Genomic DNA, 16,581 nt, shown 5'->3' on the forward strand with positions numbered 1-16,581 from the left:
ACAGAAGTCTGAATCATTCCAAAGGGCTATGTTCTGGTTTCTTTCTTAGTCTTATTTTCTGGGCCAGGAGACAAGCATTAGAATCATTTATTCTGCTCTCGAAGAGACTCAGTTGAAGTTTTATGCCCAGAACAGATGCTGGTGAGAGCCGCTGTGGGCACCTGTGTGTCTGCTTGGGGCTCACAGTAGACATAACTTAGAGGAGATAGCAGCTCAATTTTCAGAAGACCTAACTTAGACTAGGAATCTAATTTTTACTGCTGCTGCAAAAGTTTACAGTAATCCTACCCTTTTTCCTCCCAGTACCCTTTGGTGTCAGTTTATCCTTCTGCTAAAACCAGAAGAGAACTGCGGAATCATGTAGTCTTACCACCACCCCCCCTTCACAGGTGTTCTGTTTATTTCTTTCTAACAGGTTTATGTGCTTTGCTCTTGTATAACATGTATGTGCCTAAAAATTTGCATGCCAATTAAATCTTGAAAAGTTGAATTTTTAAAAAACATACCAGGACCGATGATTACGTGAAGAAGACCACAGCAGGTCTTTCTGGAAAGCCAATACTGATTCCCTAGGCTCGAAACAACCTCTGTAAGACAGGCTGCATTATAGTGCTACTCCGTCTGCAGTGGTTCCTGTTGGTGGTGGTCCATGCTGAGAGAATGTCCTATGAAAAAGGAAGGAATGGTATAACTCCATAATTTAATAGCAAATCCCTTCGCTAAAGTTGGTAGGGGCCTCCTTGCTCCAAAGCTATTGCTCCTATGGTAATGTAATGTCTGGTATGCAGAAGAAACTCCCCTTTCTTCTAGGGGAGTTGTATTTGTTTTGGTTCCTCCTATATCATGTTTGTTTGTAAATGCATTCAGGGCTTTTAGCCATCTGGATGTATAGGATTTTTCTCTGTTTGAGGGCTGAATCCTATCCTGATTGACTCTTGGAACAGTCACATGCCCAGATCAAGCCAGACCTATTGTCCCCTCCTTTTTCCCTTCCACTTGTGGGGTCAGGGAAAGTTCATCCTGATATTTGACACCTGTGGTCATACATCTCCAGTAAAGTTGATCATAGTAAGGTGGCTGAATATTTATGGTGACATCAAGTTGGCTGGGACCTCTGGGGTAACTGGAAAGATATCATGCCTTTGAGTCCTGACGCCTGAGATGTGGTGACTGCGCTCAACCTACTCGTTATCATTCAGGATCCTTTGACTTCTGCATAGTTTTCCCAGAAATCATAGTATCTGATTACCTAATTATCATGTGATCACATTATATGAAGAATAAACTAAAATAGAAAATAATCAAATTTTTAAAATGCACATCTATGGAAGTTCCCAGTTTATGAAAAATAAACATTTATACTGAAAGAGGTTCTTCTGTCATACGCTATGAACAAGTAAAAAAAGGGTTATGAGGAGAGTAAAGTTCATTTATTTTTTACATCTATACTTGTTACGGGCACAAATGATATATTCTAATTAAGCATTCAAACAGTACAAAAATCCATCAAATAAAAATGAAAACTCCCTTCACTCCCTCCTTCCTCAGCTTCATTCCTGTTCTCACAGGTAATCACTGGTAAAAGTCTGGTGTAGATCCTTCTAGGCATTTGCTGTGTATTTGCAAACATGTAGGTGTATATATATGATCTACATGTATGTACACACATGCTTCTACATACACCCTCTGAGTCACAAAACAGCATCTAGAAAATCTTTCCATATTCGTGTATATCTTTATTTGAATGACTTCATGGCATTTTGTAGATAATGTACCATAGTTATTGAACAATTATTCTATTGATGGATGTTATGGAATTTTCAGTGTTTCATTAGTAAAACAGTGACTTGACTTTCTTTATAAATATATCTTGGTGGGGGCACCTGGGTGGCTCAGTCGGTCAAGCGTCTGCCTTCAGCTCAGGTCATGATCCCAGGGTCCTGGGATCGAGCCCCACATTGGGCTCCCTGCTCGGCGGGGAGCCTGCATCTCCCTCTCCCTCTGCCTGCTGCTCTCCCTGCTTATGCTCTCTCTCTGTCAAATAAATAAAATCTTTTTTAAAAATGTCATTAAATATATATGTGTGTGTGTCTTTGTGCACACATGCCAATATTCCTGTACTAGTACGTGAGTAGATTTGCCAGGTCACTGGATATATATTTTTTACATTTTGAAAGATGCTGTTCTGTGACTTGCAGTTTATGAGCATGCCTGTGTATCACCATTATCAGCACTGGTGGGGCAGGATGGTGGTGGTGGTGGTGAGGGGTCTATAGTCTAAAGAATAAACATTGATTTCTGTAAGGTTGAAAATCTTTATATATCTTTATTGACCATTTATTTTTAATTTTTGATTTACTTTGACCAGTTTTCTTTTGGGTTGTCTTTTTCATATGGATTAGTAGAAACTCCTTAGATACGGTGCATATTAACTTTCTTAAATATGTCACCATACTTTCCCTCAATTTGTTGTTAACATTTTAACTTTTTTTTATGGTCTTTTGTTTAAATTTTTGCACATTCAAATGTGTCTGTATTGTTACTTTTACTTCATTGTTTTGTGTCTTATAGAGGAAGACCAAGATTATAAATCTATTACCTTCAATTTTTACATTTTTTTTTTTTTACACTCTGATCTTTCATCCATTGGGCATTTTATTTGTGTGGGTAATTCAAGAGAGTAAACTAACTTTACTTTGTTCAAAATCAGTAGTTAGGATGAATGGATAAAGAAGATTTGGCATATATACACAGTGGAACATTACTCAGCCATCAAAAAGAATGAAATCTTGCCATTTGCAACCATATGGACGGAGCTAGAGTGTATTATGCTAAGAAAAACAGATCAGTTAGAGAAAGATAAATACCATATGATTTCACTTATGTGGAATTTAAGAAACAAAACAGATGAACATGGGGGAGGGGAAAAAAGAGAGGAGGAGGCAAAACATAAGAGACTCTTAACTACAGAGAACAGACTGAGCGCTGATGGAAGGAGATGGGTGGGGGATGGGCCAATGGGTGATGGTCATCAAGAAGGGCACATGTTATGATGAGCAAGTGATGAATCACTAAATTCTGCTCCTGAAAACAATATTACACTATATGTCAACTAACTAGAATTTAAATTAAAACTTGAAACAAAAATAAATAAATAAATCAGTAGTTAGTTGCCCCATTTATTTCCCCCTTGATGTAAATTCTTCTCATGTACACATGGATCAGTTCCTGGATTCCTTATTATGCTCTAATGATCTGTTGCCCCTCTTTGCACTGTGTCTTGCTGTTTAATTAGAATAGATTTGTAGTGTGTTTTTACATCTGGTAAAGTATTTTTTTCACCTTCAAAATTCCATTGGCTATTTTTTTGTATTTACTCATCTACAGAAATTTAGAGTATACTTGTTATATACTGTAAAAGCCTATTGATATCTGTATTGTTTAAGTAAATATTAATAGGTGTAAATAGGGATGAGCTGCATTTCAAGAGAAAATTACAGGCTTTTTTTTTTTGTAATAAGAGTAAGCTTTAAAAGTTTTCTAAAAAATATATTGATTAACGCTCTTTAAAATGTCTATCCAGATAAGGAAAGATTAAATATTCATATCACTAAGATAAATATGCCTTGCTTAAGTACTCTTTAAAACCTAGCAGCAAAGCCAATGTCTGCTGCTATTTTTCCATTAATTTGTATTACATCATTAGAGTTGCATTCCAATAGAGAAATCTTTTGGCTCCAAGACTTATAAAAATCGTGCTTATGATTTTCAGATTGTTTTCAGTATTTCTTTTAAGAGGATAAAGGTTTGGTAAACACTGCTGAGTCTAATCAAAATAATACCAAAATATGGTAATGTTTTACATTTAGAAAACTGTTTATGTAGAAGATAGTGGTGCTCTTAGCACCGGCCACCCTTGGAAGGAATATACAAGCTGTGGATCATTACCTAGCCCTGTAAATGCAATCTAGATACAGAGCAGCTCACTTACTAGTTCTTCTTCTTAGTGCCAGATGTTATCTCCTTATATCAGGTAAGCCTGCCGTTCAAAACCTAAATCTATTAACTCCCTGCCGGATTTAGAGTGGTTAATATAAAGGTTGAGACAGCTTTGTACCCTCTGCATAGGCACCTCTTTATCCAGAGATAATCTTCCACACAGTGATGCATCAGTCAACACCAGAAGGATCCATTCCCATGTAGATCTTCCCTTGCTTCTGTATCTTTGGAGAAATTCACAAAAAGCTGATAACATTGATTGCCTCTCTGGAGGAGAATTGGTGGGTAGGGGCAGTCCTGAGAAGGAGGTTTTCCCTCTTTGAATTTTTGAAATACAAGAACTTACTATCAAAAACAAATATTTAAAAGAAAAAATAAAGGATCCATTCCGTAAGTTCTCTTTCTGTAAATGAGGATCCCATCATGGTAGCTTTTCTTAAATAATGTGCCAGCACTAAAGTTAATTGTGTACATTCTTGTTATTGGCATACCCAGAAGACACCTCTGAAACCTCCATCACAGGATACATTCTGTGACATGTGTGATCTGCCCCAGTGAAGAATTATAGTGATCCACCCTTTCACCTAATTCCCCTGGTTTCTCCCAGTATCTTTTAGATAGCTCTCTGGCATTGCAATGCATTCTGGGGCCACGTAACAAGGGTGAGGACTGGTGGTGCCCACGAAGACTTCATCCTGTGGCCTGAGAGGTACCAAGCTCTAACCTTACCTTCTTAGAACGCTCACTTCTCATCTGGCCACCAACAGCTGCCCGCTGTTCAAAACCCAAAAGACCATTCCAAGGGCAATGCATTACTTAATAGGATTATTGCATTCTGGAAGGAGACGACTATGGCAAGGTAAACCACTTCCCTTTCCATAGTGAATGGCATTTCTACAACTTAAAATGATTCTCTAAATTATAAAGACAAATTGTATGAAAGGTCAAATTTTACTTAAAAATTAAATTTCATTTACGTATTTATTTTTAAAGATTTTATTTATTTGACAGCACAAGCAAGGGGAGCAGCAGGGAGAGGGAGAACCAGACTCCCCGATGAGCAGGGAGCCTGATGTGGGGCTGGATCCCAGGACCCCGGGATCATGACCCGAGCCAAAGGCAGACACTTAACTGACTGAGCCATCCAGGCACCCCTTAAAAACTCAATTTTAAAATGGTTATAGCTGAGTGGTAAGATTATGGGTCACTGTAATCTTCAGGATACTCTGTTTTCCAGAATTTTTTTAAGTGTCCACGTGGGTTAGATTTATAATCAAAAGAAAGAACATTACTTTTATAAAAGTAAACTTGGAATTTGTAAATAAGAGTATTTTTTAGAGTGTGCAGCGTAGTACTTTCTTGCTTACAGTTTTATTAGCTTATTATTTACTTGTTGAATTAAAAGCAAATAGTCATTGAATTGACGCTCTTAGAGTCAAAGTAGGCCTCAAGAGATCATTGGCCTATTGTTAAGTGGAAAAATCGGGATACTGAGAAAGCTATAAATAGCAATGGTATGTTTTATTTAGAAGATGCATAGAAAAAAGATTGGAAAATAACATGCAAAAGCTGTTCACAGTTTCTTATAGAATGGGGTTATAGTTTTTGGGTTTTTTTTTTTTTTTCACTTTTTTAATGTGGTTGAGGTATGCGTGTGGGTGTGGGTTTGTGTATTTAAAGTAATTATCTCGTTCTTTACCATCTTGAGTGATTAGTGTCCTGTGTAGATTTACAGCTAAACTGCTTTTCAGCTTCTAGATAGGCTTATCAAAACGTGACTGGGGGAGGGGGGGCGCCTGGGTGATTCAGTCGGTTAAGCCTCTGCCTTTGGCTCAGGTCAGGATCCCAGGCCCTCTGCTCAGCGGGGAGCCTGCTTCTCCCTTTCCCTCTCCCCCTCCTCCACCCCAGGCTTCTGCTTGCTCTCTTTTTCTCACTCTCTGCTAAATAAATAAAATCTTAAAAAAGAAAGAAAATGTGACATGGCAGGAATTACATGTGGGACCTCAATGAAAAATAAGAGGTGCTCCACAGAGGAATGAGAAGGCTTCTTCTGCAAGGCTGCTCTCTTCCATGGGTGTTCCATGTATCTGGACAGAAACTTTAAAAAGTTTGCAAAATGTTGGGGTGCCTGGGTGGCTCAGTCGTTAAGTGTCTGCCTTCGGCTCAGGGTGTGATCTCAGAGTCCTTCGGCTCAGGGCGTGATCCCAGAGTCCTGGGATTGAGCCCCGCGTCAAGCTCCTCCCGGGGAACCTGCTTCTTCCTCTCCCACTCCCCCTGCTTGTGTTCCCTCTCTTGCCGGCTCGCTCTCTCTATCAAATAAATAAATAAAATCTTTAAAAAAAAAAAAAGTTGCAAAATGCTGCTTTAACCACCAGCAGTTGAAAGCATATGGCTCAGTATTTGGAATCATAAAAGCCGGTCCAGCATGTGGTCTGGCTTCCCAGGTACAACTAGGAGCCCTGGTTTAGGAGAACCCACTCATTTGTTTAACGTGTATATGCCTTGAGATGAAACCCTTTCAAATAAAAGGGAAATGAATTACTCAGGATTTCTGTATCTATCAAACAGGGAGTATAGGAAAGTAACAGTTTACATTTGTGAGTAATTTTCTGTTTTCTATTATCTGAATGATTTTACAGGAAGGTGAGTAAGTTTTTCTATGTTAATTTGTTGGAGAAATCATCTTTATTGGAAAAGAATGATCTTTTTTTTTTTAATGATTTTTTATTATATTATGTTAGTCACCATACAGTACATCCCCGGTTTCCGATGTAAGGCTCGATGATTCATTAGTTGTGTATAACACCCAGTGCACCATGCAATACGTGCCCTCCTTACTACCCATCACCGGTCTATCCCATTCCCCCACCCCCCTCCCCTCTGAGGTCCTCAGTTTGTTTCTCATAGTCCATAGTCTCTCATGTTTCATTCCCCCTTCTGATTACCCCCCCTTTCTTTATCCCTTTCTTCCCCTACCGATCATCCTAGTTCTTATGTTCCATAGATGAGAGAAATCATATGATAGTTGTCTTTCTCTGCTTGGCTTATTTCACTTAGCATTATCTCCTGCAGTGCCGTCCATGTTGTAGCAAATGTTGAGAACTCGTTCTTTCTGATAGCTGAGTAATATTCCATCGTATATATGGACCACAACTTCTTAATCCAGTCATCTGTTGAAGGGCATCTCGGCTCCTTCCACGATTTAGCTATTGTGGACATTGCTGCTATGAACATTGGGGTGCATATGGCCCTTCTCTTCACTACGTCTGTATCTTTGGGGTAAACACCCAGTAGTGCAATGGCTGGATCATAGGGTAGCTCAATTTTTAACTTTTTAAGGGACCTCCACACTTTTTCCAGAGTGGCTGTACCAACTTGCATTCCCACCAACAATGTAGGAGGGATCCCCTTTCTCCACATCCTCTCCAACAATTGTTGTTTCTTGCCTTGTCTATTTTTGCCATTCTAACTGGCATAAGGTGGTATCTCAGTGTGGTTTTTATTTGAATTTCCTTGATGGCTAATGATTTTGAACATTTTTTCATGTGTCTGTTAGCCATTTGTATGTCTTCATTGGAAAAGTGTCTGTTCATATCTGCTGCCCATTTTTTGATTTGTTTATTTGTTTCTCGTGTATTGAGTTTGAGAAGTTCTTTGTAGATCTTGGATACCAGTCCTTTATCTGTAGTGTCATTTGCAAATATATTCTCCCATTCCGTGGGCTGCCTCTTAGTTTTTCTGACTGTTTCCTTGGCTGTGCAGAAACATTTAATCTTGATGAAGTCCCATAAGTTCATTTTATCTTTTGTTTCTCTTGCCTTTGGGGATGTGTCATGAAAAAGGTTGCTTTGGCCGATGTCGTAGAGGTTGCTGCCTATGTTCTCCTCTAGGATTTTGATGGATTCCTGTCTCACATCGAGGTCTTTCATCCATTTGGAGTTTATTTTTATGTATGGTGTGAGATAGTGGTCAAGTTTCATTCTTTTGCATGTAGCTGTCCAATTTTCCCAGCACCATTTATTGAAGAGACTTTTTCCCACCAGATGTTTTTTCCTGCTTTATCAAATATTAGTTGCCCAAAGAGCCGAGGGTCCATTTCTGGGCTCTCTATTCTGTTCCATTGGTCTATGTGTCTGTTTTTGTGCCAGTACCATGCTGTCTTTGGGAAAAGAATGATCTTTACCTGAATTCCATGACTTAGAAATAGCTCCGCCCCCATTCACTTCCTCTCAACAGTATGAAAATAAGAAAGATGTATTCCAGTTTTAATAATAAGAAAATATAGGTAACTTCAAATTTGAGTCTCAGGAGAGTTCTGAAAAAAGAGTGGAAGTTTCGGTGTGCTTGGGGCACAGTAAATCTGTTTACTGCTCCATCAGCTGGAAGCCTAAAGCCAAACTGTCCTTCTGTCAGTCGGACTTCTCAGGAGGCAAAGCCGAACTTCTCATATTTCAAAATGAGTGCAAACCATTGAGTAGTAACAAGTGTAAGAACAATTTACATTTTCAGTACCTCTGAGCTGAATTGGAAGAAAAGATGCCTAATTTAAACAGGCTATAAATGTCTTTTTCTGATTGGATAGTGCAAGAAAATATATGAGGTGACTTTTTTGTTTATTTTGGTAGTTCTTTTTGTTTTTGTTTTTTGTTTTTTGGGTTTTGTTTTGTTTTGTTTTGTTTTAAACCAGGCCCGGCAGTCCATATGAAGAGAGAGTACATTTCTGACCCCTGGCTTTGTCAGCATATTGTTGCAATCACACTGTTGGTTGGTTACCTTCTTCTCTTAGCCAGCCCTAGGAGCTGTGCCGATGGCCCATGACCTTCCACACATCCAGATGTGGAATTCATTCTCTAATGGGATCCGTGGGCAAATAGTGCCTGCAGAAAAAACAAAAAACTGTATAGTGTCCGGCTAATTTTGGGAAATTAAAAGCAGGACACTTTCCAGAAAAATGCTGGGCTTTAAAAGTGTTAAATCTCTTCTGGTCCACTGACTACTCCCTTTGTTACTCAACTCACTTGTTAATTTACCTTCTTCATCTCACAGACATTATGGGTGCGAAGACCGAAACAGTCATGTCATGTTTTCCCCTGCCTGTCCTTTGAATCCAGAGCCAAATGAAGATTAAGGCATTGGGGAATGTTTGCTGAACAAAGCCCAGAAAATTAGGAGAGGGCTAAAATAATTGCTAAATTAGATGAGTTTGTATTTAATTCCTAGAAAAGCTGAACCTGACAAGGAGGGATCCCTGATAGCTCAGGGCGGGAAGACCCTGCAGGTGCAGTGTATTCGTCTGTATTGTCGGGGGCCCCAGGGCTCCTGCTCCCTTTGTGTGGTGTGAACAGTGTTTGCGTGTCCCGCGTGGAGAGAAGTGATACTGCTCATTTCAACCACAAGGACATCACTGGACTTGCTTTTCTAGTAATTGCAAGAAGTTTGTGCTGAGCCCATTCTCATCTAGTTCCCTTTGTGACAAAAGGCAGATATTTGAGAGAATTATACTATCAAAGTACAGCCTAGGGGGCCCTGGGTGGCTCAGTCAGTTAAGTATCCAGTATTTCAGCTCAGGTCATGATCTCCCCACATCGGGCTCCACTCTCCGGTCAGAGGATGCTTGGGATTCTCTCTCCCTCTCCATCTACCCCTCTGCCTGCTCGCACACACACACACTCTCTCTCTCAAGTAAATAAATAAAATCTTAAAAAAAAAATGTAACCTCAGATATGGAACAGGACTTTTCTCTGGTCAAAATTCATCAAAACTAATAGACAGATTTAGAAATCTACCTGATTATCTTTTCCTTTGCTTTCTACCCAGAGGGTACCAAGAAAACTCTTTGAGAGTGTGAGTGAAAGCATGTGTTGTTCTCATAGTCTGGTCTAGGTTAGGAGTAGAGTCTGGAGCCTGGTGCCTTTCCTTACCAGCTCTGTTGGGCACATGACTTAGCATCCCTGTGTCTGTTTCCACAGCTGTAAGAAGGGGAGGGTATACAGGAGTACATACCTTATAGGATTGTTTTGAAGATAGAACTAGGTAGTATATGTAGTACTTGGACTTGTGCTGGGCATATAGTAAACAGTAGTAATTTCAGCTGTCATTATTATCTACCTCTTGTATTTTATACAAAAAAGTTGATTTTAGAGGTTTTCAATTACTATTTTTGAAATATTTTTATAGAATTTCTGTATTTTTCTTCAGGTAATGGTTGACTCTTCCTAGAAAGCATGATGGAATGTCCTATCATATGCAGTATCGTAGATTAGTATAAATTTAATTGTAGTTAATTTGGGGGGTCTCATGATTGGACTCTTCAGTTACAAGAATTACTTATAAAAAGTGCCCCTGTGGTTACTGGATGCTGTTTGCAGGTACAGCTCTCCAGTGGATGTGAAGGGCCAGAGCAACCCTGTGATTTATGCATGGGGGCTATTTCTCCTCAGCAGCCGCCATAGCCCGGTCACTGATACATGGCTCCTCCTGTGCCGTTAGGTCGCATCTTTGTGTTTGGCATAATCACTGATTCTTAACCTTTTGGGGAATAGAAGCTCCCTAGAAAGTTTTCTAAAACTTATGAGCCATTTTCACCAAAAGCTTAAATCTCGTTTTCTCAAATAAATAAATAAATAATTTTCAGATAGATGTTCCTGAATAATGATTAGAACAGTTGAAGATTAGTGACTTAAAAACTTTTCTGTGCATGCTAATCCTCTGGGATCTTATTAAAATTTAAAATGCAGGTTCTTCGGAAACCGGGGATGTACTGTATGGTGACTAACATAATATAATAAAAAAAACATTAAAAAAATAAAAATAAAAAGTGCCCCAGTATATATGTATTCAGTTAGTTGTTCATGCATTCAGCAAGTGTTGATTGAGCACATAGAATGAGTCAGACTCTGTTCTAGACCCTGGGAATTCAGAGCATGTCAGATAAAGTCCTCACTCTCACATGGATATGTTCTCGTGAGGGAGACAAACCATTAGCAAGTAACCAAATAAATCAACATGATAATTTGATTGTGCTAAGTACTATCAAAATGTAACGGGATAATAAGGAAGGAACAAGGGTGGGGTCTCTTAGGGAAATACAACCTATTCTGTGATTTAAATGACAAGAGGAAGCTATCAGTACTGTCAGGGGAGAGAAAAAAATTCCACCCCCAAAGGGGGGCCAGCCCATTTAGAGGGAAGAACTAGTGCAAAGGGCCTGAGTTGAATAAGGATTTTTGCATGATCAGAGGGCCGAAACAACACCCAGGTGACTGAAACAGGAACAATGTCTCCATTTAACAAAGTGCCAGGGCTAGCTTCAGGAATTGAACTCAAAGTGGACACATCCGTACTTTGGTCACAACAAAGTTGCTGTTTTGGTAAGCTTAGTATATCTTATTTTTATTTTGAGTTTTGGAAAATCAAACATGTAAAAGTAAATAACAAGGCCCGTGCATCCATCATGCAGCTTCTCCAATTATCAAATTATAGCCAGGCTTGTTTCAACTGTTTTTATGTCTTTAATTTTTCATTTTTTAATGCTTTGATTCAGCATGGCAACATTTTTTTGTTGTCCAGTGTGCCAGATACTGTATTCTATGAGTATATAAAAGTGATTAAAAGCAAGTCTTTCCGCAGTGCCTCACAATCTGAGTAGACACATCTACACAAAGATCATTTACTATGATAAATAACTATTATAAACCAAGTGTAACGGGAACACGGAAGAGAAAGCGATTAATGCTTCCGTGAGGAATGGAGGAAGGGGAGTTTGGAGAACTCCCAGAGTGAGATTGCAGGAGGTAGAGATGGGAAGGAAAATAGGGTAAAGGACAGAGCACAAAAGTGGAGAGCATTTGGGGGCAAATGATTGGAACCTGGGGTATTTTGGGAGTAGTCATGGAGATATAGCTAGAAACATGGTTTGGGCCACATTCTGAAAGGCCTCAGTCACTACTCTAAGAAATTTAAATTTTATTTCATAGGGAAAGGAGAACAATGCAATGATATTAACAAAGAACTGGAATGATTAGATTCGTGCTTATGGTGATACTGCTAGTGACAATGTGGGGCACAGATTTGATCTCCAAATCTCTGAGCCTGGGACAGGGAAATGAATTAGGAGACTGGTTTATTAGGCCAAATGAACATTAGATTATACAAGACAAATGAAATACTAAATAGAGTTTCGTAAGTGTGGAATCACAGAAATAGACTGAAGAAGTAGATCAGATAAGGCTTTATGGCGAAGAGGACTTTTGGCCTTGATCTTGAATGTGAAAACATAGATGGGAAATGAAAGGAGGGGATTGCTATATTATGAAACACAGCATGTGCAAAAATCACAGTGCTCCAAAAGCACAAGGAATGTTTAGTAACCTGTGTGGAAGGATGTGAAACCAGCTAGCTAGCTAGCATGCTGTTCAAATAGCACTAGCCAAAGATGGGAAAGCTTTAATGGATTCAAAGACAGGCAGTCAAAGGAAGACATAGTGTCCAATGGGATATGGAGGGTGAAGGAGAAAAATGAGTTGCAAATCTGAGGGTCCTAGACTAAAAATCTTTTAAAAGGTAGATTGTTTAACAAGATACAAAGTGCAGGGGTGCCTGGGTGGCTCGTTGATTAAGCATCTGCCTTTGGCTCAGGTCATGATCCCACGGTTCTAGGATCGAGCCCCTTGTCGGGCTCCCTGCTCAGCAGGGGAATCTTCTTTTCCCTCTCTCTCTGTCCCTCCTCCTGCTTGGCTCATTCACTCTCTCTCTCAAATAAATAAATAAATAAAATCTTTTTTTTTTTAAGGTGCAAAGGCAGATTTATGAGAAAAGATAATTTGTATACTTTTGGACATGCTTAGTGAAACATTTGGATGGAAATGCTTGGCAGGCATTTGGAAATTCAGGCAAAGAAGGTAGATTTGGGAGTCTTCAGTGGGAGGTGATGAGAGGCTAAAGCTAAACCAATAGGGACTATTTAGTTAATGGTTTCCTTTTGTAACTACAAACCAGGTGTAACCAAATCCTTTATGAAACATCCCACTCTGCTCAGTACAGGTCAGAACACGACCCTCAAGATTAGTGATGTTTTGTGTATTGATTGCTCTGTATCCTGGACAAAATAACCGTAATATTTTGTATAGGGTCTGTCTCTGCTTTTCAGCCACATTTGTAACAGTATTCTGTTACGACATGATTTGTAACAGTAATTCAGTTGGGGGATGTCTAGAGCTGCCTTTAATTTATAAACATCACTGTACCTTATTCGGTTTACTAATTGCCAAATGTGTTTCTCTACCCCAGACTCACAGAGTTTCTGTTTCTTGTGTCAGGTTTCACCGTCCATAATGAAGTGTGAGACTCTTTGGAAACATAGACTGATCATCTTTGGGGGAAGCCTCTCTTCCTGAAAACCTGATATTGCACTGGGATTTGAATGTGTGTGTTTCCGTTGAACTGGTGAAGGAAGTGTATGGAAAGTGCTCCCCACCTGCATGGCCCAGATGGGGCCGACGAGCAAAGGGAGGGGTGCAGTGACTCTGCTGTCCAGCATGTGTATTGATGGTAAGCAACACCATGGTTACACCAGTTATTCTCCATCAGGAGTTTTAATCAAAGAAGATGAGCAGAAGACAATCGCTGGCTCCCTGTTACCAGAAAGCCAAATTGTAGAGTACAGGTTAAAGAGAAATCGGGGCCTGGAGTTGCTGGGCACTGGAAAGGGGTGGGGGTGGAAAATCAGAAAAAAAGAGAAATATTTCATTATGTTAATGAAGAAAAGAGAAAAATCGAAGCATAAATATTTTTGAAGAAGGCTTTTGGTAGCTGAGAACTTATTAAGATTTGGGAATCTAATCACCTAATGTGGATTCCTTAAAGACCTGATCCTAGAAGAATATTCTCGTTTCACCATTATGTTGGTGCAGTATAGTACCATTATTTTATGTTGTGCCAGTGAATCCAATTGCCAGAAATAAGTCTGAGTGTTTTCATGCATCTTTTTCTTAAATGCAAGAGAGTTTTATTGACTCTTAACAAGCATGCCTGCCCAAATTTTGTTGCATGTTTTAAGTAGCATAGCTATACACTTTTTTTTTTTAATACTCCTTATCTAATGTACCAAACTTCTACAAAGATAATAGGACTGGGAATAAAGTCAGATGAATGTGATCCTATAATTCTGTAGGAAGCTTTAGAAATAAATCTTTTGGTCTTTCCCTAGCTTGATTATCTTCAAAGTTGAAGTAACCATACTTGATCTAAGGAAGATAATATTGACAATCACAACACCTTTTTTAAAAAATCTGAGTCCAAAGTTAAAACTTAAGCAAATGCAAATGTTCTGCCAGCATTTAGTTCTGAGTGGGCATGGAAAGGACTACTTATTTTCAGGGCTGCATTAAGTTGGATTGCTGCTATTAAAAAAATTAAGTACATGGATCAAAAATATATATATATACCCGAAGGCAAAACAACACAGAAGATTTCTGCTAAGTTGCAAGTGAGGAAAACCTCATTTTGTATTTTAAGAGTCTGCAGATTGCATCTGTAAGTATAGCATTGGCTTGCAATGCAAAAGAATCAGTGAGATTAAAGTCACGGAAGATTTCTCTGTGAGCCTACAGTCAGTATTGTTTACATTAAGAAACCCTCAATTGCCATCTTGCTATTTTCCGTGGAGTTGCAGGCACAGCATGGCTTCTGCTCCCAAATACATATGATCAGATGTAAATACTACCTTGCATTCAATTGTTCTTTCATGATTGTTTTGTGCTCCTTTTATTGAAAACACATGAGACCTACAATAACAAGACAAGACCTAGTAGACTTTGTTTTATCCTCAGAGCTTGGGCTAGAATTTTCTGAAATGCTTCTGGTTGATGATATGGAAGACTGTAATTGGTGATTTCAACCAAAAACAGTGAACGTTTAATCTGGTGGATAAGTTTGGGTCCTGTCATTCATTGTTGTTTTATAGAACCACTTGAAATTGGGTGATTTTGCTTAAAAATAAAAAGTTTTAGCCCCAGTTGGCCTATTACAAAAAGCCGGGACCATTTTCTATCTAAGAAAAGTAAGCAGCATTGTTGCACCTTTTGCTGTACTCAGACACATGCGTAATAAACCCAGATTCTGCACTGTTGTCATTTTGTTACTCGTATAAGATGTATTTTTGCTTTTGAAAAAAATGTTCTGCATGCCCAAGTGTCTTTCTCTGGCTGAAAGGTTTTGTCCGTTTCATAGTATTTAAATCCAACCACAGACATTAACTTTGTTCTAATTTTTTGCCGAAGCCATCCTTTTCCTTATAGTATTATTATATTATCATTGTTATATCTTGGGAAATATTCCAAGGAATGTAATGTTATTTTAATTTTCTATACTTAAAATCTTTAAATGTTATAATTTTTAATCACGAGGCCTCTATAAAATGGTAAATATAAGACATTATCACTGTTTTAGCACTCAAAATACATGCCATAGAAAGTCTACTTGGTTGATAAAAGGAGCAGTTTTTTCCCCACTCATGGTGCATATGATGCAGTTTTTTTATTTCCTACAATGAGATGCACCCGGTACAAAGACAAGACTCCTGTCCCTCATGATATGTCAGATTTATGAATGACCCACACTCTTTCTTCATACTGATTGACACATTGAAACAAAAGTTTAAAAGTTAGAGCGAAATTAAAAAGTCAAAAATATTACCACTGCTAGTCTAATACTTAGGAATTGGAACCACCAGTTACATCATTAGAATGATTCTTTACATAAAAAGCTGTGGAAAGAATCGAAGGATTGTGAGCTAACCTGTATTTTTCAGAATAAGGCTCTGTGTTCATAGGTAATTTTAAAAGGTAGAAACACTGCATGTTCACCCAGCAGCCCATCCAGAGGTCTCTTGCCTGGCATCCCTAACGATGTGGACCACCGTCCATATAATTAGGCCTCTGCCCAATGCCAGCATTTCCGCTATCCAACCAACAAGCTGCAGTTCTATGAAAAAAAAAATGTGTGTGTGAATTGGGCTGTTGTAACACACCAGGCTTTTCCCTATTTAAAGTGAGACATTAGGCTGACATAGAGGAAGTGAGTTTTCCTGAGTCCCCAAGATATGATTAGGGAAGAAAACAAGCCCATATCCAGGAAGATCTCTGGCAGGAAGGAACCAGACAGACTGTAAAACACAAAGTGGCCATTTCTGTCTTTTTTTAAATGGAGCAAAAGAACATTAACATTAAAGTAGTAAGAAGATGCCATGGGTTTTATCAGCATCTTTGTGGCCTGATGAAATGAGTCCTCTGGTGATCAGCATTAATTTAAGGCAGTCCTGCCTGATAATTCCCTGTGTATGTGAAATGTCTTGCATTTTTTATTTTTGATATAATTTACCTTTATGTTAATTCCTTAAATTATTTAAACTAAATCTGTAATATTCAGAGAACCATTTGGGGTATTTGAATAGCTGTTTTAAATGGAGGAAAAAGCAAACTCATCTGATTTTGCTCTCTGATTTACCCAGAAAAACAGACGACTTTCTGGTTTCAGTTTCATGTCCTTTATTAGCATAATGATTGTAGTCACTTATCTTCTTCT

The 16,581-nt window shown here is 38.7% G+C and overlaps 1 protein-coding gene and 1 non-coding gene across 2 annotated transcripts in view; both read left to right on the forward strand.

The window, feature by feature from the left end:
• The window catches only part of PHACTR2 (phosphatase and actin regulator 2), a 241,810-nt gene extending 236,070 nt beyond the window's left edge, over positions 1-5,740 (forward strand). The window contains exon 13 of the mRNA XM_087865546.1: positions 5-5,740. Within this exon, the coding sequence (XP_087721672.1) occupies positions 5-116 (112 nt within the window). The 3' untranslated portion in view covers positions 117-5,740. The remainder of the gene's footprint in view (positions 1-4) is intronic.
• A 4,597-nt stretch (positions 5,741-10,337) lies between these two features.
• LOC123800439 (small nucleolar RNA SNORA84) lies at positions 10,338-10,470 on the forward strand. Its single transcript, XR_006781918.1, has one exon. It is a non-coding gene; the product is annotated as a small nucleolar RNA SNORA84 (small nucleolar RNA).
• Positions 10,471-16,581: the final 6,111 nt, after the last annotated feature.

This window comes from Ursus americanus, chromosome 11 (assembly GCF_024610735.1).
Source record: "Ursus americanus isolate L20-20 chromosome 11, mUrsAme1.1.p, whole genome shotgun sequence".
Lineage (NCBI taxonomy): Eukaryota > Metazoa > Chordata > Mammalia > Carnivora > Ursidae > Ursus > Ursus americanus.